General features: G+C 65.5%; 2 protein-coding genes across 5 annotated transcripts in view; one reads left to right on the forward strand and one right to left on the reverse strand.

The window, feature by feature from the left end:
• FMNL1 (formin like 1) overlaps window positions 1–16,538 on the forward strand; it is a 50,652-nt gene extending 34,114 nt beyond the window's left edge. The window contains 16 exon segments of the mRNA XM_075911473.1: window positions 553–663; window positions 939–1,088; window positions 1,472–1,573; window positions 4,364–4,610; window positions 4,977–5,303; window positions 6,799–6,923; window positions 7,188–7,390; window positions 7,797–8,031; window positions 8,581–8,649; window positions 9,283–9,363; window positions 9,851–9,980; window positions 10,094–10,257; window positions 14,125–14,226; window positions 14,477–14,566; window positions 14,783–14,906; window positions 16,403–16,538. Of these exon segments, the coding sequence (XP_075767588.1) occupies window positions 553–663; window positions 939–1,088; window positions 1,472–1,573; window positions 4,364–4,610; window positions 4,977–5,303; window positions 6,799–6,923; window positions 7,188–7,390; window positions 7,797–8,031; window positions 8,581–8,649; window positions 9,283–9,363; window positions 9,851–9,980; window positions 10,094–10,257; window positions 14,125–14,226; window positions 14,477–14,566; window positions 14,783–14,906; window positions 16,403–16,506 (2,364 nt within the window). The 3' untranslated portion in view covers window positions 16,507–16,538.
• MAP3K14 (mitogen-activated protein kinase kinase kinase 14) overlaps window positions 16,400–26,299 on the reverse strand; it is a 32,651-nt gene continuing 22,751 nt past the window's right edge. For all 4 annotated transcript variants that reach the window (XM_075911474.1, XM_075911475.1, XM_006111835.4 and 1 more), the window contains 5 exons: window positions 25,922–26,257; window positions 25,040–25,146; window positions 24,582–24,726; window positions 24,004–24,104; window positions 16,400–23,293 (listed from right to left, as the gene is read on the reverse strand). In XM_075911474.1, the coding sequence (XP_075767589.1) occupies window positions 23,129–23,293; window positions 24,004–24,104; window positions 24,582–24,726; window positions 25,040–25,146; window positions 25,922–26,257 (854 nt within the window). In that variant the 3' untranslated portion in view covers window positions 16,400–23,128. The remainder of the gene's footprint in view (window positions 23,294–24,003; window positions 24,105–24,581; window positions 24,727–25,039; window positions 25,147–25,921; window positions 26,258–26,299) is intronic.

Genomic DNA, 26,299 nt, shown 5'->3' on the forward strand with positions numbered 1-26,299 from the left:
AGCCCCACTGATGGGTGTCTGAGGCTTGATTTTCCCTGGGCCCCGCTGGGGGGGCTTCCCTCGTGTCCGCCCCCAAGGCGTGGCTGGAAAGACAAAGCGGGCGACGCTCTTGGGGCTGAGCGCGCGGAGGCGGCTGCCCGGAGAAGCCTGGCGCCGAAGCGGTTCAGCACAGGTGCACGCGCGGCGGCTGGCGATGGCCGGGGCTGGGGCCGTTGTTCGGGGGTTTCCTCTCACGGGGGAAATGAAAACATGCAACTTGGGTTGGAAAGAAGCTGGTTTACCGGGGTCGGGTTTAGCCCCCAAGCCAGTCGGCGACGTCGCCGGCTTGAACGCAGGGGGCAGGGCTGGAGTGGGCGGCAGGACGCCGGGTTCACGCCTCGGCTGCTGGCCTGGGTCCCTCTGCAGCGGCTCGTCCGGGGAACGCCGGGCCCTGCCCGTACCGCTGCTGCCGGGTTCCGGGCAGAGCGCAGCGCCGTGCGGCAAGGTCCCAGGAGGCTGGGCAGGGAGGCCCAGCTGTGGGAGGCGCTGGCGCTAACCCCGGCTCCCCGGCAGGTGGCCTGCATGCAGTTCATCAACATCGTGGTGCACTCGGTGGAGAACATGAACTTCCGCGTCTTCCTGCAGTACGAGTTCACCCACCTGGGGCTGGACGAGTATCTGGAGGTGAGGCTGCTTGGGGGGCGGGAGGGGAGCTGGTCTGGGTGCCCTGCCCCACGGCCGGGGCCCTCTCCCCAGGCCTCATCTGCGCACGCCGAGTGGGTCATGGGCCGGGCCACCCGGAAGTGCTGGGATGGGGTAGAACGGGGGTCCCCTTCCTGAGCCCCGTTCCAGAGCAGCGGGAGGCGGGTGGGCAGAGGGGCCTTGGGCGGGCACAGTGGGCGTCCGGCAGGGCTACGGGCCGGGCCGACTCACCAGGAGCCCTTGCTGTCTGGCGGCAGAGGCTGCGGCACACGGAGAGCGACAAGCTGCAGGTGCAGATCCAGGCCTACCTGGACAACATCTTCGACGTGAGCGCCCTGCTGGAGGACACGGAGACCAAGAACGCTGTGCTGGAGCACTTGGAGGACCTCCAGGAGCAAGTGGGGCAGGTGAGGGCCTGGGCAGCAGGCAGGGAGCGAGGCGGTGGCCGTGTGGCCGTGCGCTCTGGCCAAGGCTGAGCGGGCTCCCTGCTCGTCCGTCTCTTGGCCGGGGGTAGAGAGCGAGCCCCCCGCCACCGGCAGCTCCATCAGCCCGGGGGCTGGCACTGTCACTTAGCCCAGCGGCTCCCCTGGGCTGGGCCTGCTGCCCCGGGCCAGGAGGTCCCAACCCCTGGCACCTGGAGGGGACGCCGGGCCACTCGTGGGTGGGGCTCCCAGCAGGGTCTGCTGCACACCCTGCTCCTGGATGCCTGGCACCGGGGCTGTGCCAGCGGCACCTCCCCTCTGCACGCTGTGCCCTGGCCTCGCCCCGCTGAGGCCGGCTCCTCTCGCAGCTCACAGAGAAGCTGCAGGATGCGGAGAACGAGTCCCTGGCCAAGATCGCGGCGCTGGAGAAGCAGCTGAGCCAGGCGCGCCGTGAACTGGAGACGCTCAGGGTGAGAGCCGGAGGGCGGGGCAGGGAGCTGGTTCTGGGCATGGGGTGTTTGGGGGATGTTCCTGCACTGAGAACTCGCGGGGTGGGGCCCAGGGTGGGGCGGGTGGGGGGCCGGGGTGGGGGCAGGGAGCTGGTTCTGGGCATGGGGTGCTCGGGGGATGTTCCTGCACTGAGAACTTGCGGGGGTGGGGTGGTGGGGCGGGGGGGGGCAGGGAGCTGGTTCTGGGCATGGGGTGCTTGGGGGATGTTCCTGCACTGAGAACTCGCGGGGGTGGGGTGGTGGGGCGGGGGGGGGGGCAGGGAGCTGGTTCTGGGCATGGGGTGTTTGGGGGATGTTCCTGAACTGAGAACTCGCGGGGTGGGGCGGGTGGGGGGCCGGGGTGGGGGCAGGGAGCTGGTTCTGGGCATGGGGTGCTCGGGGGATGTTCCCGCACTGAGAACTCGCGGGGGTGGGGCGGTGGGGCGGGGGGGGGGCAGGGAGCTGGTTCTGGGCATGGGGTGCTCGGGGGATGTTCCCGCACTGAGAACTCGCGGGGGTGGGGCGGTGGGGCGGGGGGGGGCAGGGAGCTGGTTCTGGGCATGGGGTGCTCGGGGGATGTTCCCGCACTGAGAACTCGCGGGGGTGGGGCGGTGGGGCGGGGGGGGGGCAGGGAGCTGGTTCTGGGCATGGGGTGCTCGGGGGATGTTCCCGCACTGAGAACTCGCGGGGGCGGGGCGGTGGGGCGGGGGGGGGGCAGGGAGCTGGTTCTGGGCATGGGGTGCTCGGGGGATGTTCCCTCACTGTGAACTTGCGGGGGTGGGGCGGGTGGGGGGGGGGGCAGGGAGCTGGTTCTGGGCATGGGGTGCTCGGGGGATGTTCCCGCACTGAGAACTCGCGGGGGCGGGGCGGTGGGGCGGGGTGGGGGCAGGGAGCTGGTTCTGGGCATGGGGTGCTCGGGGGATGTTCCCTCACTGTGAACTTGCGGGGGTGGGGCGGGTGGGGGGGGGGGCAGGGAGCTGGTTCTGGGCATGGGGTGCTCGGGGGATGTTCCCGCACTGAGAACTCACGGGGGTGGGGCGGTGGGGCGGGCGGGGGGGGGGCAGGGAGCTGGTTCTGGGCATGGGGTGCTCGGGGGACGTTCCCGCACTGAGAACTCGCGGGGGTGGGGCGGTGGGGCGGGGGGGGGCAGGGAGCTGGTTCTGGGCATGGGGTGCTCGGGGGACGTTCCCTCACTGTGAACTCGCGGGGGCGGGGCGGTGGGGCGGGGGGGGGGGCAGGGAGCTGGTTCTGGGCATGGGGTGCTCGGGGGATGTTCCCGCACTGAGAACTCACGGGGGTGGGGCGGTGGGGCGGGCGGGGGGGGGGGCAGGGAGCTGGTTCTGGGCATGGGGTGCTCGGGGGACGTTCCCGCACTGAGAACTCGCGGGGGTGGGGTGGTGGGGCGGGGGGGGGCAGGGAGCTGGTTCTGGGCATGGGGTGCTCGGGGGACGTTCCCGCACTGAGAACTCGCAGGGGTGGGGTGGTGGGGCGGGGGGGGGCAGGGAGCTGGTTCTGGGCATGGGGTGCTTGGGGGATGTTCCCGCACTGAGAACTCGCGGGGGCGGGGCGGTGGGGCGGGGGGGGGCAGGGAGCTGGTTCTGGGCATGGGGTGCTCGGGGGATGTTCCCGCACTGAGAACTCGCAGGGGTGGGGCGGGCGGGGTGGGGGCAGGGAGCTGGTTCTGGGCATGGGGTGCTCGGGGGATGTTCCCGCACTGAGAACTCGCGGGGGCGGGGCGGTGGGGCGGGGGGGGGCAGGGAGCTGGTTCTGGGCATGGGGTGCTCGGGGGATGTTCCCGCACTGAGAACTCGCAGGGGTGGGGTGGGGCGGCCGGGGTGGGGGCAGGGAGCTGGTTCTGGGCATGGGGTGCTCGGGGGATGTTCCCGCACTGAGAACTCGCAGGGGTGGGGCGGCCGGGGTGGGGGCAGGGAGCTGGTTCTGGGCATGGGGTGCTTGGGGGATGTTCCCGCACTGAGAACTCGCGGGGGTGGGGTGGGGCGGCCGGGGTGGGGGCAGGGAGCTGGTTCTGGGCATGGGGTGCTCGGGGGATGTTCCCGCACTGAGAACTCGCGGGGGTGGGGTGGGGCGGCCGGGGTGGGGGCAGGGAGCTGGTTCTGGGCATGGGGTGCTTGGGGGATGTTCCCGCACTGAGAACTCGCGGGGGTGGGGTGGGGCGGCCGGGGTGGGGGCAGGGAGCTGGTTCTGGGCATGGGGTGCTCGGGGGACGTTCCCGCACTGAGAACTCGCGGGGGTGGGGCGGTGGGACGGCCGGGGTGGGGGCAGGGAGCTGGTTCTGGGCATGGGGTGCTCGGGGGATGTTCCCGCACTGAGAACTCGCGGGGGCGGGGCGGTGGGGCGGGGGGGGGGCAGGGAGCTGGTTCTGGGCATGGGGTGCTCGGGGGATGTTCCCGCACTGAGAACTCGCGGGGGCGGGGCGGTGGGGCGGGGGGGGGGCAGGGAGCTGGTTCTGGGCATGGGGTGCTCGGGGGATGTTCCCGCACTGAGAACTCGCGGGGGTGGGGCGGTGGGGCGGGGGGGGGGCAGGGAGCTGGTTCTGGGCATGGGGTGCTCGGGGGATGTTCCCGCACTGAGAACTCGCGGGGGCGGGAGGCCGCTGCCTCCTTCCCAAGCAGCCCCCCTGCGGGCCTGTGGGCGGCAGCCGGTGCCGAGGGGCTGCCCAGGCGTGATGATTCCCGCGGCCCGGCCGGCTCCAGGGGGTCGGGCCCCTCGGCCTGGGGGCCCTGCACCGACGCGCTGCCTGTGTCTGCCCAGGAGCAGCTCAGCGAGGCCGGCAGCCGCGCCGGCTCCTCCCCGCCCCCGCCCCCGCCGGAGCCGCACAGGCCGGCGGGCGCCCGTCCCTCGGCCTTGGAGCAGAAGCTGGCGGAGCTGGAGGAAAAGGGGCTCGTCCGGATCCTGCGTGGGCCGGAGGGAGACGTTGCCATCGAGATTGTCCCTGTTGTCATGGAGACCACAGCAGTCCCCATGGTTACCAGAGAAGCCTCCACCGCTACCAGCACAGGTACCTTGGGGGGGGCGGGGGGCTCCCACGGACACCCTGGGGCTGGAGCCTGCCCTGGGGTCAGACCGAACGCCGGGTCGCCATGTCCCACCCCACACGCCTCCAGGGCGTGTTCGTCTGACGGTGCACACGGGCCTTGGGGCCGGGCCCCAGACAGGCACCAGCACTGCCCCTGCCCCTCCCTCTGGGGGCCCCAAAGCACTTTGCGAAGGAGGGTCAGCACCATGGTGCAAATGGGGAAACTGAGGCCCGGAGTGGGGCACTGCCTTGCCAGAGGTCAGTGGCCAAGCTGGGCCAGCCCCCTGCCCCTGAGCTGGTCTCTCCATTGCTGGCGGGGGGGTGACATTTCTCCGGCTTTCCTTGCAGATTTCCCATCTCCTTCCACTTGCCCCCCACTGCCGCCCCCGGCTGCCGCCCAGACGATTCCTCCGCCGCCCCCGCTGCCGCCCCACGGTGAAGACGCCGGCTCTGCCAACCCGCCTTCCCAGCAGCAAGCCCCACCCACACCCCCTCCAGCCCCGCCCCTTCCTGCGAGTGATGCCCCTCCTCCTGCCCCGCCCCTTCCAATGGGCGGGATCCCACCACCACCTCCCCTGGTGGGGGGGGGTGGTCCGGTCCCCCCTCCCCCTCCGCCCCCACCACTGGGCATGCCGGCTGGAGGGGACGGTGGCCCGAGCACAGCGGCCAGTTCAGGTGAGTCCTGGGACACAGCGGAGTCGGTGCTGGAGGGCGTGTGCTGGTGGGAGCCAGAGCACAGCGCTGGGCCGAGGGGCGGAGAGCTGTGGGGAGCCGGGCCCCTGGTGATCCACAGGGCAGGCATCGCTGGGCCAGCATCGCTCACCCTGGGCAAGGGACGTCCCCGTTCGTGTGCCCTCGGCCTCAGACAGCCTCGGGGTGGCCGGGAAATCCACTTGGGTCAGGCCATCGGTCCGTCACACCCAGGAGCCTGCCCCTGGCCTTTCCCGCCGGAGCCCTGGCCGCCTCGCCCGGTACCTGGTTATTCCCACTGGGGCCCTGGCTGCCTAGCCCGGTACCTGGTTATTCCCACTGGGGCCCTGGCTGCCTAGCCCGGTACCTGGTTATTCCCGCCGGGGCCCTGGCCGCCTCGCCCGGTACCTGGTTATTCCCGCCGGGGCTCTGGCCGCCTCGCCCGGTACCTGGTTATTCCCGCCGGGGCCCTGGCCGCCTCGCCCGGTACCTGGTTATTCCCGCCGGGGCCCTGGCCGCCTCGCCCGGTACCTGGTTATTCCCGCCGGGACCCTGGCCGCCTCGCCCGGTACCTGGTTATTCCCGCCGGGGCCCTGGCCGCCTCGCCCGGTACCTGGTTATTCCCGCCGGGGCCCTGGCCGCCTCGCCCGGTACCTGGTTATTCCCGCCGGGGCCCTGGCCGCCTCGCCCGGTACCTGGTTATTCCCGCCGGGACCCTGGCCGCCTCGCCCGGTACCTGGTTATTCCCGCCGGGACCCTGGCCGCCTCGCCCGGTACCTGGTTATTCCCGCCGGGGCCCTGGCCGCCTCGCCCGGTACCTGGTTATTCCCGCCGGGGCCCTGGCCGCCTCGCCCGGTACCTGGTTATTCCCACCGGGACCCTGGCCGCCTCGCCCGGTACCTGGTTATTCCCGCCGGGGCCCTGGCCGCCTCGCCCGGTACCTGGTTATTCCCGCCGGGGCCCTGGCCGCCTCGCCCGGTACCTGGTTATTCCCGCCGGGGCCCTGGCCGCCTCGCCCGGTACCTGGTTATTCCCACTGGGGCCCTGGCCGCCTCGCCCGGTACCTGGTTATTCCCACCGGGGCCCTGGCCGCCTCGCCCGGTACCTGGTTATTCCCGCCGGGGCCCTGGCCGCCTCGCCCGGTACCTGGTTATTCCTGCCGGGGCCCTGGCCGCCTCGCCCGGTACCTGGTTATTCCCGCCGGGGCCCTGGCCGCCTCGCCCGGTACCTGGTTATTCCTGCCGGGGCCCTGGCCGCCTTGCCCGGTACCTGGTTATTCCCGCCGGGGCCCTGGCTGCCTAGCCCGGTACCTGGCTGCCTGCCGGCTGGGTGCAAAGATCACCCATGGTGCACTGGGCCGGCGGCAGCATGAGGAAGCCGCCCCAGCTTTGCCGGGGGGCTGGAGAAGCTGCCAGGTCCCGGTGGTCCTGGGGCCCGGGCGGGCTCTGTGCTGCCAGGCCCACACCGCTCTCCGTTCCAGCCGTCAGGATCAAGCAGCCGATCCAGACCAAGTTCCGAATGCCCATCTTCAACTGGGTGGCCCTGAAACCCAGCCAGATCAACGGGACCATCTTCCACGAGCTCAACGACGAGAAGGTCCTTCAGGTGAGGCTGCCTGGCCCAGGCCCTCTTCCTGGCACCTGCCCGACGGCTGGTGCACAAGCCCTGGGTGCAGCCCGCCCCGGCTGTCAGACACGGCTGGAAGATCTGCCTGCCCGGGGGGCTGGACGGAGCCGTTCAGCACCCTGGAGAGGGGCTCTCAGCGCCGGGAGCTTTGCCCGGTCACTGGCTGCAGCCCAGCCCCGGTGACGGCTCCCCGCCCACGCGCCCGCCAGCTGTCAGCTGCATTCTGTCGCGCCCCTCCCGCAGGAGCTGGACATGAGTGACTTCGAGGAGCAGTTCAAGACGAAGGCGCAGGGCCCCAGCCTGGACATCAGTGCCCGGAAGGCCAAGGCTGCTCCGAAGGCCCCGAGCAAGGTGACGCTGATGGAGTCCAACCGCGCCAAGAACCTGGCCATCACACTCCGCAAGAGCAGCCTCAGCACCGAGGGCATCTGCAAGGCCATCCAGACGTGGGTCCCTGGCCGGGGGCTGGGGAGTGGGGGGGGGCGAGGGCAGAGCCTGGCTGGCGGGGCGGTGGGAGGAGGGGCCGGGGCAGGGATTCCCCTGGGGAGGGGAGAGGGGGAAGGGGCCCAGGGCTCTGCAGAACTGAGGTTGTCGGCCTTGTGTCCAGGACCCGGTGCTGGGAGCCCAGGCAGGGGTGGGATCTGGCACTGCTGGCTGAGGCTGGTTTGGAGCGGAGGATCGGGGGGGTCCAGGGCAGAGGGGGGGCGAGCGGCAGGAGGGCGGGCTGCGAAGCAGGGAGCTGTTGCTGGGGGGAAGGTTGCCAGGAAGCCAAGGAGGAAGGGACGCAGCGGGGCCCTGGACCCAGCAGGAGGCGCCCCTTAGATTCGGTGCCCTGGCCCGTTTGGCCCCCAGGTACGACTTGCAGGGCCTGAGCCTGGATTTCCTGGAGCTGCTGCAGCGCTTCGTGCCCACGGAGTACGAGCTGACGCTGATCCGCAAGTACGAGAAGGAGCAGCGGCCGCCGGAGGAGCTGTCGGACGAGGACGCCTTCATGCTCCAGTTCAGCCGGATCCCGCGCCTGGCCGAGCGCATGAGCATCATGACCTTCCTGGGCAACTTCAGCGACACCGCCCAGCTCCTCATGCCGGTAGGGGCCGCCCCAGGCCCTCCCGCGCCCCCTGTGTCTCCTCCGGGCCTCGTGGGGCCTTGGGGACGGAGGAGCCAGCGGGCCCCAGGGAAAGGCAGGGTGGGGAAGGGGGGCGTTTGCTCTCCGGGGATCTGGCTTGGTCTGCCCAGTGGGCCCTGGGGCATCTCCCGCTAGTTCCTGAGCCGTCACGTGCACTGGGGGCCGCTCGCCTCCGGGCTGGCCCAGCAAAGCAGGGGGCTGGGAGGGCCCAGGACCGGGGGCTGGGGCCGGGGCCTTTGGACGAGCGGGTCTGGGGCTGCCTGGGTGCGCTGGGATGGGTGTCGTGGTGCGCTCAGGGCGGGGATGCTGGTCTTGGGCTGGGGTAGGGGCCCAGCCCCGGGTGGTGTGGGGGCCCCTGGTTGGGATGCCTGGGGCTCGGAGACTCTTGGGTGGGGCCTGCATGGGGGGCTCGTGCTGGCCGGGGGGCCGGTGTGCGGGGAGCAGGAGCCCGTCTGCGCCAGGCTGGGCCAGTCCAGGGGGGGCGTCTCACCCACCTCTCCCTGCCTGCAGCAATTCAACGCCCTCATCGCCGCCTCCATCTCCCTCAAGTCTTCCACCAAGCTCCGCCAGATCCTGGAGGTGAGGGGCCTGGGCTGGACTAGAGGAGGAGGGACTGGGGCAGGGGGCACAAGCTCAGGCTGAGCTGGGTGGGTAGACGGAGGGGGCTGGGCAGCGGGATGGGCTCGCTGGGGTGCGGGCTGGCTGGGCTGGGGAGCCCAGGGCTGGGGGGCTGGGGCTGGGGAGCCCAGGGCTGGGGGGCTGGCTGGGTTGGGGGGCTGGGGCTGGGGAGCCCAGGGCTGGGGGGCTGGCTGGGTTGGGGGGCTGGGGCTGGGGAGCCCAGGGCTGGGGGGCTGGCTGGGTTGGGGGGCTGGGGCTGAGGAGCCCAGGGCTGGGGGGCTGGCTGGGTTGGGGGGCTGGGGCTGGGGAGTCCAGGGCTGGGGGGCTGGCTGGGTTGGGGGGCTGGGGCTGGGGAGCCCAGGGCTGGGGGGCTGGCTGGGTTGGGGAGGGGCTGGGCTGGGCGCAGAGTCTAATTTGGTAGAAGCCTCCCCCAGCCCGTCCTGCGGCCAGTTGCCTGGTGTCGGGCTGCCAGCCCAGGGTGCGGGACATCTGCCCCGAGGACAGGCCGGTCCCCACTGGGGGCCCCCACTGGCTGCCGTGGGAGCCATGGTCTGGCTGCGCTGCCGGCACTCGCTACCGGCTGTCTCTCCGCAGATTGTCCTGGCCTTCGGGAACTACACGAACAGCAGCAAGCGCGGGGCGGCCTACGGCTTCCGGCTGCAGAGCCTCGACGCGGTAGGTGGGGGCTTGGCCCCCAGGTGGCACCTGCTGTGGCTGGTCGTGGGGGGTCCAAGCAGCAGGTTGTGGAGTACTGTGGGGAGAACCCCAAGCTCCCATGCCGTGGGGTGGGGGGAAGCTGGCAGCTTGAGGTCTGGCCCCCCCAGCGAGGAAATCCAGCAGTGTGTGGGGGGGGGCAGACAGTGATGGCTGGTTGTGGACACTGGGGGGTGGGGGAATATGGGGGGTACAGATGTAGGCACTGAGGGGTAGGGAGGCAGATGGTGGCTGGGTGTGGATGCTGGGGGGTGCTGGAGTCGGGGGTGGGCTCTGGGGGTGAAGAGGTGGGTGCTGGGACCAGGGTGTGTGTGTAGGGAGTGCTGGGGGGGCGCTGGGACCGGGGTGTGTGCGGTGGGGTGCTGGGGGGGGCGCTGGGACCGGGGTGTGTGGGGGGGGCGCTGGGCGCGAATACCCGGGCACAGCCCAGCCTGACTGTGCCCCGCAGCTGCTGGAGATGAAGTCGACGGACCGGCGGCAGACGCTGCTGCACTACATCGTGCGGGTGGTCGCGGAGAAGTACCCCGGGCTGACGGGTTTCCACACGGAGCTGCACTTCCTGGACAAGGCGGGCACAGGTAGCATGCGGCCGGGTGCAGGGCGCCCCAGGCAGGCCAGGCCGAGCCCTGGGGAAGTTGCAGGGAGCAGGCCCCGATCCCCATTCACTCGCCATTCTCCCCTGCCCGCCCAGTGTCCCTGGACAGCGCGGTGCAGGACATGAGGGCCCTGCAGCGGGGCATGGAGCTGACCCGCAAGGAGTTCATGCGGCAGGACGACAGCCAGGTGCTCAAGGACTTCCTCAAGGCCAACACCGAGGTGATGGAGAAGCTGCAGACGGACAGCAAGACGGCCCAGGTCAGTGGGTCTCTGCAGGCTGGGGAGTGGGGGGAGGGCTGGGCTGAGGGTGTCCAGGGGGGTGGGTCTCTGCAAGCTGGGGGGTGGGGGGAGGGCTGGGCTGAGGGTGTCCAGGGGGGTGGGTCTCTGCAGGCTCGGGGGTGGGGGGAGGGCTGGGCTGAGGGTGCCCAGGTCAGTGGGTCTCTGCAGGCTGGGGGGTGGGCGGGGGGCTAGGCTGAGGGTGCCCAGGGGTCGGGTCTCCGCAGGCCGGGGGCGGGGTCGCTCTTGGCCTGGTTGGGAGGCGGGTGCCCGCCGGTGGTGCTGGAAAGGATGCAGGTGGGGTGTGACAAACCAGGCCGGGTTTGAGTGCAGCTGAGGGCGTCTGCTCAGGGCGAATTGCTCAAATTCGGGGCTCCTTACTGTCCCTGACTGGAGCACCGAGCGCTGCAGCTGCCAGCCTGGCCAGCCACAAGCCTCACGAGCAAAACCGCTCTGACACCCCAGCTCTATCTGTGCCCCAACAGCCCCGGGCGAGGGGTTATAGAACCCAACCTCACCTACCACCAGGCACACAGCTGGTGACTGTGACAGCTTCTTTCACTCACCTGGTTACCGCATTCTCCCGGTGCGGCACACCCACTATGTTATTCCCCACCAAGACCTCAGCTGGGATCAAATCCTGGACAGCCATCAACACCTGCCCCCTAAACCCCCCCACTCGAGATGGACTTTAACCACTGGCAGGCTCAGCGAGTACTCAGACAAGGCCATTAATGTCACACACTCCCCAGGCAACACGTCTTCCGGTTTCACTAGGTGTGACGGCGCATTGGGGTTCTCCCATCTCCTGCGCCCCCGTAATGGCACGGACAGACTCCACCAGCCAGTAGAACAGAGGGAGTTTATTGCTTCCCCGGGATACAGCCCAGCCCAGATGTAATCTGGTTCCAGGGCAGGCCTACGATGCCTCAGCCCCCCCTTGAGATGGGGGAGACTGGGCCCCTAAATTCCAGCCCGTTGCCTAGGCTGTCTCTTCCATGCTCCCAGACAGAAACTAACCCACTCTCTTCCAGCCCTGCCCCCAGCCAGGGCTCCACTCCCCTTCTTCCCATTGTTCTACTCCCTCGGAGATAACTCGTCAGACAGGTTGGAAGCCCCCTTGCATAATGACTCTTCCCCGGCCCTGCTGGGCCGTGCTGCAGCCAGCAGCCAGTGGGGGTCACTCACAACCCACCGCCCAGCATAGCAACCAGCAAGATACCCCCCACTACATCACACCGGTGCCCCTTAACTGTTGTGATATCAGAGCCAGGGTCTCGCCAGCCCCTACATTCGACCCCATTGACCTTCGCCTCCCCCATGAACTGTTCGCTGCCCTTCCACGCCTCAATCCCGACATGCTGGGTGAGCTCAGTGCCTTCCCCCACACCACCGTAGGTTACTGGGTTAACGTTTGCCACTGCAGTGCTCACAACTGGACTCAGGGTGGCGTCATAGAGTTGCTGCTTATGGAACGGCCAGGAGCTGCTGGCCTCCGGCTGCTCTTTATGTCTGGACACTCAGGCCTTACATGGCCAGATCTGCCACATTTGGCCTGCTTATCCGAGGGGTGAGCACTCCTGTCTTCGGGGCTTCTCTGAGCTCCCTTGTTAGATTCAGGGCTGAGTCTGCTCCCGAACCCCTCCCTTCATCTAAACTGTGGCAAAAGGTGCTGCATCTCCCCAAGGGGTCTGTGCCCGTCCCGCGCCCTGTTCTGGGCATGGGCGTCTGCAAACTCCGCAGCCCGTAGGACCGACTCAGGCTCCCGATCACACACAGCCGCCCTGACCTGCTCAGGCAGCACATTCAGAAACTGCTCCAATGTGATCAAATCCAGCATTTTCTCATAGCTCCCCTTTGCTTTAGGCCCCGTAACCCACTTTTTAACAAAGCCCATGTGCTTGTGAGCGCTCTCCACACAGGTACAATCACTGGACATTTGAAAGTTCCTAACTTTAACCCGGTGAGATTCGGGGGTAACCCTGACCCGTTTCAGTGCAGAGTCTTCAAACCGCCTGTAGTCTAAAGCTTCTTCCTCCCCCAGGTCATTAAATACCTCCCTGGCCTTGCCAGTCAGTCTGGCCATCAGGACGGGCATGCGCTGGTCAGGGGATCTGGTTCACGCTGCAAATACGTTCAAAGGTGGCCAAAAACTCCTCAATATCCTCGTTCTCCTGGTATAAGGGACAGATCCTTTCCCAACTCTTGTTGGCAAGTGGGGGTGGGTTCTCAGGTTGCTGTACCTGTTGTGGTGCCTAAGTATCTGGAGCTCCTTCCTCAGCTCTTCCATTCGCCGTGTGTGGTCCGCTTCCTTTTCCTTTCCACGTATCTCGGCCAGGGCCCTCTCCTGTTCCAGCTCCATTTTCTTCAATGCCTACTGCTTTCTAATTTCTTCTGCAACAGCATCCTCGGCATCGGGTGGAGCCGCTCTCTTGCCCACTGGTCCTTCTGCCGTAGCAAAGATGTCAGCTGCTGCTTAGTAGCGCTCTTCCTAAAGTCAGTGCCTCCCTCTGAGCACAAACCCTTCCGAGCCTCTCTGTTCAGACTTTCCTACTGGTGCTGACTCATTGCAGCGGCTCTTTAACCAACCAAACTGTCAGCACCAAAACCCAAATGTAGACAGCGCGGGGTCCTGACCCAAAGCTCCGTTGACCAAGATCTGTGGATCCTGCCGAATACACCACTGTGACGGACTGGGCCGGGTCTGGGCACAGCTGAGGGTGCCCGCTCAGGGCTCCTTACTGCCCCTGACTGGAGACCTTCCCAAATAGGCCACAAACCAGCTCCACAGAGCGCTTCAGCTGCCTGTCTGGCCAGCCAGACGCCTCACGAGCAAACCCGTCTGACACCCCAGCTCTATCCATGCCCCAAACAGCCCCGGGCCTAACACACAGGTGAGGGGTTTTAGAACCCAATCTCACCTACCCCGAACGGGTTCTCCGGTCCCAAGAAACCAGCCACAGTTCCCAGGTCAATGTACGCTCTGGATCTCATCCACAAGATCATGCTGAGCCAGTCCTTTAGAATCTAAAACCTAAGGGTTTATTACTAAAAGAAAGAAAAGCGTGTTAAAAGATAATACATTACATGCATCGAATCTCCCAGTTCTCGATGCAGGCTCGAAGCAGAGATGTTATAGCTGTTGGCTTAGAAGTCATTGGTGTATATCCTATGTCAGGATGGGTCCACAGTTCTTTGCGGCCCGGGATTCCCTGCAAGGCTGCCTCTGGGATCAAGGGCTGAGCTGAAGACCAAGATGGAGGGTGCCACATGGCACTTATATACCTCTCCTAGCATCTTCTTGGCTGCAGCAGGTCACCTGGTCCGTGGCCTATCCCTGTGTCCCATGCTGGTAGCCCTTAGGTATCAGTCACATTCCTGAGATGTGTATTGGCACCTAGAGATTCATTGTCTCCTTGCTAATTAGCAGAGCCATAGGCTGAGCTTTCCTTGCTCGTTGCTCTGCTTCAGACAGAGAATCTTCAAACATCAACAGAGTCCATCATTATAACTCCACATACAGACCCCCTACAAGTACATGAATAGCACATACACCAGCAGTAGAGCGTAGGCTTTGTCTGACACCTCACATGGCCCCCTGTGTATACACTTTTGGGGCAAACACCCCCCTCCCCCATGGGTGCAGCAGTGATCCTGGCTGCTCCCCTTCAAAGTAACGTGACAGGCGGTTTCTGGGGCTATTCTGCCTCTGGAGCCGGCTCCTGCTTGGAAGGGGCTGGGCGAAGTGGGGGAGGAGGCATTAGAGAAGCTGACTCCAGCTGGCTGCGGGGAGGTGGCAGGGCTCCCTGGCCGGGCGGGGCGGCACTAACGGCTCTCGCCTACCGGCAGGAGGCCTACGAGTCAGCTGTGGAGTACTTCGGGGAGAACCCCAAGACCAGCCCCCCCACCATGTTCTTCCCTGTGTTCATGCGCTTCATCAAAGCCTACAAGGTAACGGAGCCCGGGGCCGGGCCGGGTCTTGCTGCCCGCGGGCTGGGGGCGACGCTCCGGAGGGTGGCAGCAGCCCCGGGATCCCCCTGGGTCTCGCCCCTGCCAGCAGAGACCAGCAGGGCCACTGCCCAGGCGAGCTCAGGGCCAGTCCCAGCCAGGCTGTGAGTGCGGCCGCTGGGTCCCACGAGGGGGCTGCCCGGGGCAGGGTGCCCAGCCTGCGTAACCAGTGCCCCTCCCCTCCCCTCCCAAGAAAGCGGAGCAGGACATCGAGACGTGGAAGAAGGAGGAAGCAGCTGCCAAAGAAGCAGAGTCCAATTCCCCCGCCAAGCAGGAGCCAAAGGTACGAGCTGGACCTGGGCCTGTGGGCTGGCGCAGGAGCCTGGGAGCCTTTCCCACGAGACAGGGTGTTGGTGCCAGCTGCATGTCAGCTCCCGCCCCCCAGCAAGCGCCCTGCCTGCCACGTGGGCTGGGCCGCGGCTGCCGGCTGCTGTTCTGCGGTGGGTGAAGCGATTCTGCCCAGGGCCAGGCACTAACGTCTCCTCTCGGGGGCTGCCAGTCCCCCGTCCACAAGGCCAAGCGCCCGCCCATGGACATGATCGCCGAGCTGAAGAAGAGGCAGCTGGTGAAGGAGCCTCTCATCTACGAGGGCGGCGATGGGGCCATTGAGGACATTATTTCAGGTAAGGGGGCGCAGGCCAGCCGGCTCTCCCAGGCACAGGAGTGAACCTCTGGCCAAAGGGGCGTGGCCGGGGGGGCCCCAGGAAGAGCCCACTGGTCTGTCAAATTTTCTTTGGGCTCTGCCTGTCATGTGACGTGTTGTCTGTCACGTGACCACTAACCTCCACGCTTGGCCGGGTGGTGCACAGCATCGCTGCGGCCCATCCCTGGGCCGGGCTCCGGCCTCGCCTGCCCAGGCACCCGCTCTGCTTTCCCCCGGCCCAGCGGGCAGCAGCCAAGCCCCGGGGCTCAGGGCGAGGGGGCACCGCAGAGGGCCAGGGGGCTGCGTAGCCGTGGGGAGCGTGGTCCCTGGCTGGAGCAGGGAGTGGCAGGCACGAGGCCCAGGGTCTGCTCCCAGCTCTGGCGTTGCCCCGAGAAAGGCCCCGGTCGCCGGGTGTGTCACTGGGCAGAGCGGCCAGGCCCGTGCTGGGACTGAACATTCCTGCCTGGCGGCTGCAGTCAGCCTGGGGGCTCGGCTGTCACCTTTCCACAGCACCCCTGGCTCTCCAGCCCCCCGGGTCTCCCTGGCCTGGGCTGAGTTGACCTCCCGAGCAGCTGGGAGGGGGCAGGTTCAAGACCCCCCCGTGGCCCTCTACCGGCACCTCGCCACCTGGTTGTCACATGTTAGTTGGGCTGCAGGCTGAGACCCACAGCGCCCCCACCCAGAGACCCCCCTGCAGAGGGCAGGAGCAGAGCCCCAGGGGTGGGCACAGCTATACTGGCCGGGCAGCCGTTAGCCCACGGGGGGCTGCAGCCATGCGGCGCCTGGGCCGCGGTGGGGAACCGTGCTCTAGAGCCTCGCTCCGGCTCCAGGTGCACCTTGCTCTCTCTGCGCCACTCTCGGCCTCACCTCCTTCCGCTGCTCTCCCCCCCGCTGCCTCTCGGGATCGCTCTGCGCAGTGCTCAAGACGGCTCCGTTCACAGCCCGGACAGGCAAGCGCTCGTCCCGGCTCTTGTGCGAGGCCAGCGTGAATGAGGAGAGCCCCCTGTAGCTCTCGGCTCTAGGTAACCTGCCTGGGGCGCTGGGGGCCCGGGTGCGGGGAGCCGGCGCTGCAGCGCAAGCATGGGGGGGGGGTTCTGTGCATGTACCTGCTGGGGCTCAGCCCGTCCCCCCAGAGCCGGGCTCGCTTGGGGCGGCAGGACACTCTCCAGTGCCGGGCAGGGGCTTCGCGGCTGTCGTCTCGTTCCTGCCCTCACTGCTTCGGCCCCGCCTGGGGCTCGCGCGCCGGAGCCTGGGGCCTGCTCCGTGCAGGGCTGGCAGAGGCCCCGGCGAGGCCTGTTGCAGTAGGACGCCGTATCCCCAGCTGGTGGTGTTTCGCCTCCCTCCCGTGTGGTCCGACGGGACAGTCTCCCCCCCCCCCCCCCGCAGCCTGCATGTCGGGGGGGTGGCACCAGAGGCGTGAGCCGGTCGCCCCCCGGCGCCAGGCTCCGGTCCGACCCCCGTGTTCTCTGGCCACAGGCCTGCGGAACCAGCCGTACCGGCGCGGCGACACCGGCCGCTGCAGCGTGAAGAAACGACCCGCCGGCCAGACCCTCCAGGTGACCTCTGACCTCTCGCTGTGAGCGGCGCCGCCCGACCGGGAGGAGACGCTGAGGGGCCTGGGCCAAGGACCTGCACCAACGGGAGGACTGCTGCTCCAGCCGCTTAACTGCTCAGCCCCCCAGATCGGCCACGTACCTGGGGGCCCGGCCCAGGGCTGCCACGCCGGCCACGGCCCTGCTGCCAGGGAGCAAGACCAGCGGCCAATGCCTTGGCTGTGGGGGAGGGGAACGTGGGGCACGTGGCAGCTCCCTGGCCCTCTGCCCCCCAGGCTGGCCGGAGCACAGCTCTGCCCACATGCCCGCCCTGCAGCTGCTGTGGGGCCGAGGTCACAGTCCACAGGCTGCAGCCTGGTGGCCGGGCCCCTTCCCTGCTGCACTAGGGCTGCCCCCAGCCCCTGCCCTGCCCTCGGCGGGAGCTGCAGGGACCTGCCAGGCAGAGCCAGGGCGAGCTGGGGGGAGAGGGCTGCTGCGGGAGCACAAAGCCTGGGGCTTGGCAGGGGGACCCGCGCGAGCAGCCAGCCCCCTCCCTGAGGGGCTTGGCCTTGTACAGGCACCTAGATGCTCCTCCTGCCCCCGTCCCCGTCCCCACGGGCGGCTTTTTAAATCTGGCTTTCTCCTCGCTGCGCTGCAGGCGGGAACGGGCCGTCCCACCGGGTGCTGTCGCCATTCCGCCAGCCGCCACACGGTGTCACCCCTTCCCCACCAGCGGCTCGGGGGCCTCGCCCGGCAGGGCCCAGCAGGCGGAGGAGTGAGGGGGCGCCTGCCTGGGGGGGACCCTTGCCCGTGGCTCTGGGCAATCCCAGCGCCCTCGGCGCACACGCTCCCCGCTGCACCGGCCCGAGGGCGCGGCCCCCAGAGCGCAGCAGCCCCCAGTGCGCGGCCCCCCAATTCAGGCGGGCAGCTGCCCTGTCGCCCGGGCCCTGCTCGCTTCCGGCTGTAAGAAAAAGGCACAATGCCAGCTGCACTCACACGGCACGGGGGGGCGGCGGGGGGGTGAATGTATAACTTATACTATGCCTTGAAGCAAGACTTGTAAGACAGCGGCCCTGCTACTTTCTATACAGTATTTTTATATCCTGGCAGTGAGACCTGTTACTCCAGCCCAGAACTGGTCCTACCCCCTCCAGCTACCGCCCAGCCTGGGGCACATGGCTCCCTGCCCTTGGAGCGCGCCGGTCGGCAGCCAGGTCCGGCCCCAGAGGGGAGAGGCGGCAGCCAGACTTGCGCGCTCGCAGCCCAGAGCTCTGTGAACGCTCAACCCCTCCCTCCCTCGGCCGCCAGGGAAGCGTCTCGTCCCCCTCGTCTCTCCAGCGAGCGAGGCAGCGGCCAGCAGCAGCCCCAGGCCAGGGCGGGAGCTCACGGTAGCTCTGCAGAGTAGCCGGCGGCTCAGCAGGGCAGGGGGCACGTTCCTGGGAAGGCAAGATCGGCAGTTACCAGGGGAGCCACTGGCTCCTTGGAGCGGTTCGTCCACTTCAGCCCTTAGGGCTGGGGCGGCCCGGCCCCCCGGTCCTTGCCCCGAGCACCAGAAGGGGAGAGCCCTTGGCGCCGCGCAGGGCCAGGCCATTCCTCTGGGCACCCCTGCAGGGCCTAGTGCCAGCCCGTGTGCGAGTGGCCCCGAAGGGCCACAGCTCCTGGCCTGCTCCCTTGTCGTTGCCCCCCAGCTCCGGCTTGGCCAGTGGCACTTTCTCCGCTCTGTCGGGATAACAACCTTCCACTGCTACAGTGACGCGCCACCCCATGCCTGTGTGACGACCATGGCTGCCACGCAGCTCCCACAGCAGAGCCCTGCCTCCCCTCTGCCCACGGGGCTGCACCCAGCCGTGGGCTGCGTGGCCAGAAAGGGGCAATGGCTCATGCAGCGGCACCCTTGGAATTGAGCCACTGCAGCCCCCACGGACGCCCTGAGGCAAAGGCCGGCACGACCGCGGTGGCGTCTCGGGCAGGGTGTTCGCCTTTAGGCATCAAAACCGATCCAAACCCTTTGGAAAGGGGCAGCCCCCGCCCGCCCCAAGCAGCTTTTCCCTCCCCCGGGCTCAGGCTGCGCGACGCAGGTAGTCTGGGAAGCTGTGAGCGGTGCCTGGGACCGGGCCTTACCCCAGTGACCCAGGCAGTCCCTTCACTCCTAGGGCCCAAGCCCAGCCGTACAGCAGGAACAGAGCTGCCAGCCTAGCTGTAGCACAGGCCAGTGGCCATGTGTCGGCCAAGGCGCCCGCGTTCACGCTCGGCCACAGCCCGGTGCTGGGTTTGCTGCTTGCACAGCAGTGGACGGGCCCGGCCCTCACAGGCGCAAGACGTGGAACCTCTCTGGCTCAGCGCTCTGTTGCCCCGGCTCCGGCCCATCGTGGCCATTGCATTGGTTCAGCACAGAGCCAGGGCTCCAGGTGCTGTTTCCAGCAGCAGCCACAGACCCCCCCAAAGTGCCTGGAGGGTTGTACAAAATGGATGGGAAACGCCAGCATGGCTGCAGCCTGCCTTGGATGGGTGCCCAGGGAACTGGCCCGTGGGTCAAGCCATGGGACGGGATCAGGCCCCCTTTTGGTTTCAGGTGCAATCTCTGGGCCTTGCTCTGGGTCACCAGCCCCTCTAACACGGCACATAAGCCACCAGCCCGTGTATTGAGCGCTCGGAGCCGGGCAGGCTGGCCCCTGCACGCACGGGTTCACGTAAGACACCTAATGCCAACAGGGGGGCGGGGGGAGAGGAAGGCGGGTGGTTTCAGCAGCAGACCAAATCCAGACAAGCCGTAGCTAGGGCTGAGCACGCTGCAAGACCAGGGGCAGGTGCCGGCAAACAGCTTCTTGCCTCTGCTGGCCTGAACAAGGAACACAGCAAGCCCCAGACATCAGACTGCATCAGGGGGCTGCCCTAGCCAGTTGCTGGCTGCTCAGAACCGGCTCTCAGCCCCACCAGTGCTCAGGAGCATGGGGTGCTGCCCGGACGCCCTCTCGCAGCCCGGCCCGGAGGCCAAGGGTGTGCTTTGAGCTGTCCAGCCCCCAGCATGCTGGCTCTACGACCGGAGCCTGCACCCACTCACAGGCCACACAGTTGGACAGGTGGGTTATAAGCTGCATCTTCGCTGCTTGGCACTTGCTCAGCGCAGGCTCGAAGCAGCCACGTTATGCTCCCAGCTCATCGACGCTGCAGGAGTTTCCCTTTCTGCCAGTTCCTGGCACCTCCACAAGCCAGGGGCTGATACACCCAAGCACTTCTAACCGCTCCTGTGATCCAAACCTCAGCTCCCCCCCCAGCCAGCCACAAAGCATAGTGCAAGGCCAACGCCCTCGCCCAGGGGCGTCTCCACTGCGAGCAGGAAGTGGGACTGGAGTGCAGACAGACGTAGCCGGCCGCTGAGAGTGGAGGAACTGGATCGGTGAAGCCCTAGTAACGGGTAAGCCCCACCCACTGGACTGCACCTGCACCGTGCTGCAGATAGGCCTTCACCCCCCCGCCCCCAGGCCTGCCAGCAACAGCCACTGTCCCACAGCAGCTGGAGGGAGGGCCCAGGTATCCTTGTGAACACAGGTGGGGGGTAGATCTCCCTCTGGCGTGCCTGCCCCATTCACATCTCACATGCCTGGGGAGGCCAGTGCAGCTACAAAAGCCACATGCTGGTTGGAATCTCGGCCTTGGTGCCCTGGGCCGGCTGTTCCCTGCAGCCCAGAGCAGAGCAAATACCCAGGTCTCGCGGGGGGCTCTGGGCAGAGAGGCTGCAAACGACGCAGATTGTGCGGCAGGCGACACTCAGAAGGGCTGCATGGGTTCCCCTTGCACCTAGCCTGCCAGAGGGCCTGTCCCCACAGCGCAGGGGCTAGTCTAGCCTCCTTTCAAACATCTCAAGCACCTCCTTGGGATGCCAGTTCCAGACACCCAGCCTCGGTTCCCCTCCTCCCCCCGCCCTGGGCCCTCACTGTGGACCCCTCCCACAGGAGGATGTCGTCATTCACCGAGGAGCAGTAAACAAAAGCTTCATGAGGCTGGGACCCAGGCGAGGGCTGGAGCAGAGATGAACCCAGGGGTTGTAGGGTTAAACGGGGGGTTGGCAGCGAGAGGCCCACTTTCCTCTCCCAGGGACCTCCCTGGTGTATTGCTCTCCTGGCCACTAGCGGGAGGGGCAGGCTTTCCAGCCGCTCCTCCTGGGTCAGCTGCCATCCTGCAGCAGCCCCGTGCCCCACAGACAGCTCCGCGCGGCCACAGGCGCTGGTGTGACAAAGCTTTATTCTTTCCATGGGCAGGGCCCCCTGCACCTGCATTTCTGGATTTTAAAAGTCGGTTTTGTGAAATGTCTTCCAAGGACAGCAAGGTTCCCGGCCCTCCGGAAGCCAGGGCCCTGCCTCCGCAGCCACCAGGCAGGAGGGAGCAGCGAATGCCACCACTGTTACTTGGTCTGCTAGTCCCCAGGCAGCGGCTCTTCTCTGGCCGTGCCCAGCCCCACGGCAAGCAACACGTTCTTAGCCAGCGCCTGCAGGCGTGTTGAGAGCAGCTGGTTCCACCCTGCAGTCCGACGGGGAGGCCGGCCAGTTAACCAGATCCCACACTGTCACTGGCAACAGGACTAGGGCCAGCCCTGGAAAGCCATCTCACGGTGCAGGCTAATCTGATTGAGAAGCCTGGTAGCCCAGGCCCCAGAGGGAGTCTGCTAACAGAGAGAGACAGACGGGAAAGATGAGGGGCTCCTGGTACCAGCACGGAGAGGCAGCCCTGTTCCTGCCAGGCAGAGATGGCTGAGGCTGGGCAGGGCACTTGTCCCATAGAAGTCGGATCACAGTGGTATGAGGCTACCAGAGGCCGTCAGGGGGATGAGATACATGAGCAGAGATGCTGGCTAATGCTAGAGTGACAAGTGCAGGAGGGCTGACATCCGCACTTTTACTCACCCTTCAGGTGGGCAGCATTAATGCTAGAAGTAAAATGCAGAGAGCAGTAGCTCTCCACACCCTGAGGGCTGCTGCTTTTCCCTCTAGTGTTTGAGTTTGACACCAACAGGTTAACAAAAAGAGCAAAGTTACGGAGGAGAAACTGGCCACATGATGTAGGATCTCCCCTCAGAAACCAGAACGACAATGTGCTGGCAATAGCTTGGCCTAACTCCACGATGCGAGTGGAACTTGACACACAAAGAGCCGCGTATTTCAGTGTTCGTTCAATCCTACGATACTTCAACAAGAGTATAAACCACGTGGAGTCCTGTGGCACCGCAGAGATGAACAGATTGATCTGGGCACGCAAGGTGCATCAGAGACGCGCTTTTACCCACAAACCCTTATGCCCAAATCAATCTGTTCTTTGCAGTGCCACTGGACTCCTGGCTGTTTTCACAGCTACAGACTAACACGGCTACTCCTGAGACTTGCAGAGAACACGTCTCTTGCCAGCTGCAACGCAGGCAGCTCTGGGGTCTAGCAGTGTGTGGCTAGCAAACACACGGCACTCCCAGAAGTGCCATGGGAACCGAACTTTTCATTTTCACGGAATCTGCGTGACTCTTGTTTTCAGAAGCCGTAAGGTGCACAAGGCCGTTCTGCTACCCGCCCGACAGGCCGGCTTAGTAGCGCTGGGGTTCGACCCTCTTTCCACAGAGTCCAGGAATTCTAATGCTTAGTCTGCTGCAGAACATTCATTGGCAGTGGGGACTCTGGTTCCTGTCTTCTCCTGGGCAGGACTTTCTCTTGGTCCTCCAACAAGCACAGCATTGTAAGCAGCAGCTGTCAGTGTGTGGCTGTGACGTAAGTATTGCTGCCTCCCGCCCTCTGCTCCCTCACTGGCCCGGGTCAGGAACCAGGGGGCTAGGCCCAGCTCTGGCCTGCATCCCGAGGGTGCACTTGTCAGATCAGTAAAATGGGGCGGCTGAGCTGTGCTTCCTGGCAGAGCACTCGGGATGGTAAATGCGGTTACCCTGGGAGGATGGGGGGGGGGGGGGGGACTGGCTCCTGGGAGTGGCGCAGGTGATTACAAAAGCCAGTTGCTGCAGGGAAGGGAAGCGGAATGCAAGGATCAGAACCTCACACTCCCCCAGTCACAGCGGCTACGTTTAGACCCCTGTGCAGATACAAAGTTTGTATCCGTATCCACGAGGGAGCTGCGGGTACCCGCGGAGAGAGCGCAGCTAGCTAAGTCTGCAGGGTTCTAGATGCAAAACTTGCATCTGCAGCCATAGCTGCACAAACGAGCCTCGGCTACGCACACTGACAGCTGCGGCTGCAGATACCCGTGGATTTGCAGGGCTCTATTCTCCCAGCCATTCTAATCTTTAGGCCATTCAAAACCTCTGGAAACAGAATTTTTCCTCCACCAAGAAAGGAGTTGTCTGCAGGGGTAGGAGGTGGCAGCAGCCACCCTACTACACTCTAAATCCCTGGCTCCCTTCCACATTTGCTCTGAGCACTCGGTGTTTCCGGCACTCTCCTGGAAAGGGCAGATGCCCGGCAGCGCACTCCTGGTCCTCTCTGCTGCAGCCATCGCTCTAGAGTGCCCTGTGAGGGCAGCACCCCTCTAAAGGCCGGATCCAGGCCAAGCAGCAAGGAGCTGGCGCACTAAAGCTGTGAAAAGCCGAACCCGAATCCTAGTTCAATAGGAAATGTCAATAGCTACAGTTTTGTCTCAAGCACCAAATGACTGTGGGCCTCTGCAATCCCGCACTTCGGCCTCACGGTCTGTTCTCCAGCTGACCATGCTTGACTCGCCAGGACCAGCCGAAACTGCAGTCAGGAGCCAGGGTGCACTGCAGCTCTAGGCCCGAGTCGGGAACCTCCATGTCACAGCCAACAGGCCGGCCGTCCTTTGTAACAAGGCTGAAAGCGGAGGCTGGTATCTGTGAACCAGAGCACAGAAAGGTGAGTGGCACTTGGCAATCAGTGCAATTCAATGCATGGCCAGGCTGCTCTAGCTGGCACCCAGCGCTCGCTGATCAGCAAGAAGTGCCAGGAGAAAGGGGTTCGTGTTCGGCAGGATTCATGCCCGTTTTCCTGGGGACACCAGTTATACCCGGCTTCTGTTTATCCCGCTGCGGGATTTCCTCCCACGCATAGTGCCTACTGCTAGCCATTTGTTAACTGGGATGGCTGGGTTAGCTGAGACTCCTAGGGCCTTCCGTCTCTAGCTGATCTCTTTGCTTTAGGATAAGCCACTCCCATGAGGGGGACCCCTCCAACACTACAGATACGTCGACTTCTGCAGCCCCTTTACTCGGAGGCCATCAAAGCGTTTTATGACAACTAAGCCTCAAAACCCTGCAACGCTGGTGCATCCCTCAGCCCTTCCAGGCCCAGCTGAGGCCGGCCAGGAATTACAATGGAAGTGGACGACTCCCACAGGGCATTCATTACGTGCCTCTTCCCTGCGAGCCACGTTCTAGTTCCCAGCCAGGGAGAAGAGCCCGGAGCGCCTGGCCCACTCCACCACCGCTCAAAAGTGTCGCACGAGCCCCATGATGGGTCGCGAGTACAGTTCCTTAACTCCCAAGCCACCCACTAGCTGCCTCCCAGCAACAGCCCAACAGCCGCTGCTGGGCTTGCTCCTCACCTGGCTGCTTATCCCAGTAGCAACGTCTCCCACCTTGGTCCTGTGGAACTCTCGGATATGAAGATTTTCTCCACTTAGCAACTGGATCTGGATTTTCACTCCTGAAACATCAGAGTCGTTTACTCCTGCGGCAGGCGTGATGAGTTACAGCCTCTCGTCCCAATGCCGGGCTGCCCTAGAGGCAGCCAGCGTCCAAGGCCCTGACAGGAGCCTGAGATACAGACTTTGCCACTAAGTGTCTCATGCACGGAGGTCCAAGAGCCCAGTCGCAGAGCTGTGCCCCTGGAGCCCTGCACACAGCAGCTGTCCTCTGGCAGCTCTGATGAGAAGCTAGTGGCCTGAGCACCCCACGAATGCACCAGGAGCTCCGGGCACAGCCTCTCGGATGGTCTCCTGCTTTGCGCTAGATGAAGTGTCACAGGCTGAGCAACACCCCCTCTCAGATGGTTCCGTTGGGTGGATGGGGAAAACAGGAGCTCCCATGCATGGTGGGCACTGACCCACCCCTGCCCTGCAGGATGCGGGGGAACTGCGTCCTGCCCAGGTACATCAAGATCCGGAGACCCAAGGGGACTCACCATTGAAGTAGCAGGGGGTGTCTGTGTGCCGGCTGCGACACAGCAGGTTGTTCCAGCTGAAGCTCTGTCCGTCAGTCTGGCTGCACCAGGAATGAACCCCCGAGCTCATGGTGTCCCTCAGGCTCTGGGAACCCTTCAGAGAGCTCTGAAAAAGCAACCGAGACAGTTCACTCCCTGCTGCCGCATGCACCAGAGCATGTGATTCACTAGCCCGCACCTCAGGGCTGAGCTATGGAAGGCCATTTCCCCAGCGCCCATGTTCCTATGTGTCCCCCCCGCCCGAACACAGTCCCCAGGTTACCCCGGATCGGCCCAGAGGGAACACTGAAGGCAGCACATTCGACAGCTGCCATACTTCCATGGCTCCAATGCTGCCGACAGCGAATCTCCCATCTGACACCAGAAGGCACACGCCTTTCAAAGCGCAACGCAACCCCTGCTGGCATCTGCTTATTCACCTTCTCGCTGGCATCCGACACGAGCGGGCTGTCGATGCTGAGACATGAGAGCATTTGCTCCTGCTCCTCCAGAGAGTACGGCTGAGACAGGCTGTTCAAAAACAACTCTAAATGGGAGGAAACGGAGAGAGATTTGCAGCTGTCCCCATTCCACACCTCCCCAGCAGGGTTCCCTGTAAGGTGCACACCAAGAATTGCAATCCTGCCCTCCCCCTCAGCACAGCAGTGCAACCACGCTCCAGCTGCTCCCAGGGAAGGGGCTGCAGGGCAGGTGGCTGCCTTGCTCCAGGAGCAGCTGGGCAGCCACCACAGCGCCACACATTCCAATGCTTTTCTGGGCAATGGCAAGGACTAAACCTTGGCCAGCCACTGGAAATGGAGCTTCCTGGCCACTGGACACAGGAGATGCTGCCCACACACGTCCAGGCAGATCTTAGCTGCACTGTCCCTTTGCACAGCTCCCATCAACGATGCTTCAGCCTGCATAACAAGAATGGGCTTTGGCCCGGCCAAAGAGCGGCGCAAGCTGGAACTCTCCCTCCCGCGGGGCCTGGGCAAGCTCTGCGCATTTAGGCCCTGCAACTGGACAGGGGCTGAAGTGCCCGGGCACAACAGCCCTTCATTGTGGAAGGGCTGGGGAACCTCACAGCACCAGTCTCAGGATCCTGCCCTACAGGCCCTGAGGCCCATGCGAGTGGGCGAGAACCACTCATCTCGACGATCCAGGGAGGGCAGCAAATAAGCCGTCTCCCCTTTCCTTGAGACAAATGCACAAAGCCAATTGTGGGCCCCAGGAGGGTGACCGTGACGGAAGACAGCAGAGAGCACTTCCCCCTCACACCTCCAGCGCTGGTAACAGCAGAAAGCCAGTCCCCAAGTTACCTATTTCCAGCTGCTGAAGCTCCTGTTCTGAGATAGTTGTTGTCCGTTCGGAGGAGCTGCTGCTCTTGGTGGGGACAGGAGGCAGGGAGGAGAGGGAAGGTGGATCACAAACCCTAGGTAACTCCTTGCACAGATTCCAAGGGGTTACCCCAGTCTTCTCTGCCAGCTGCAGGCTTTGGGACAGGCATGGAGCTTTGAACGCTGACCCTGGGCTAGCCACAGTCTCAGAAATTAGGCTGACTGTTGGGGACAGGGAAGCTTGTGGGTTGTTTTCTTCATCCAGAGACAAGCGTCTAGGTTCTCTGTATTCTCTCGAGGGGTTCTTTGCATCTCCCACTACAGAGCAAATGCATACATAGCACTGTTACCCAGCGAAAG

This window comes from Pelodiscus sinensis, chromosome 29 (genome assembly GCF_049634645.1).
Source record: "Pelodiscus sinensis isolate JC-2024 chromosome 29, ASM4963464v1, whole genome shotgun sequence".
Lineage (NCBI taxonomy): Eukaryota > Metazoa > Chordata > Testudines > Trionychidae > Pelodiscus > Pelodiscus sinensis.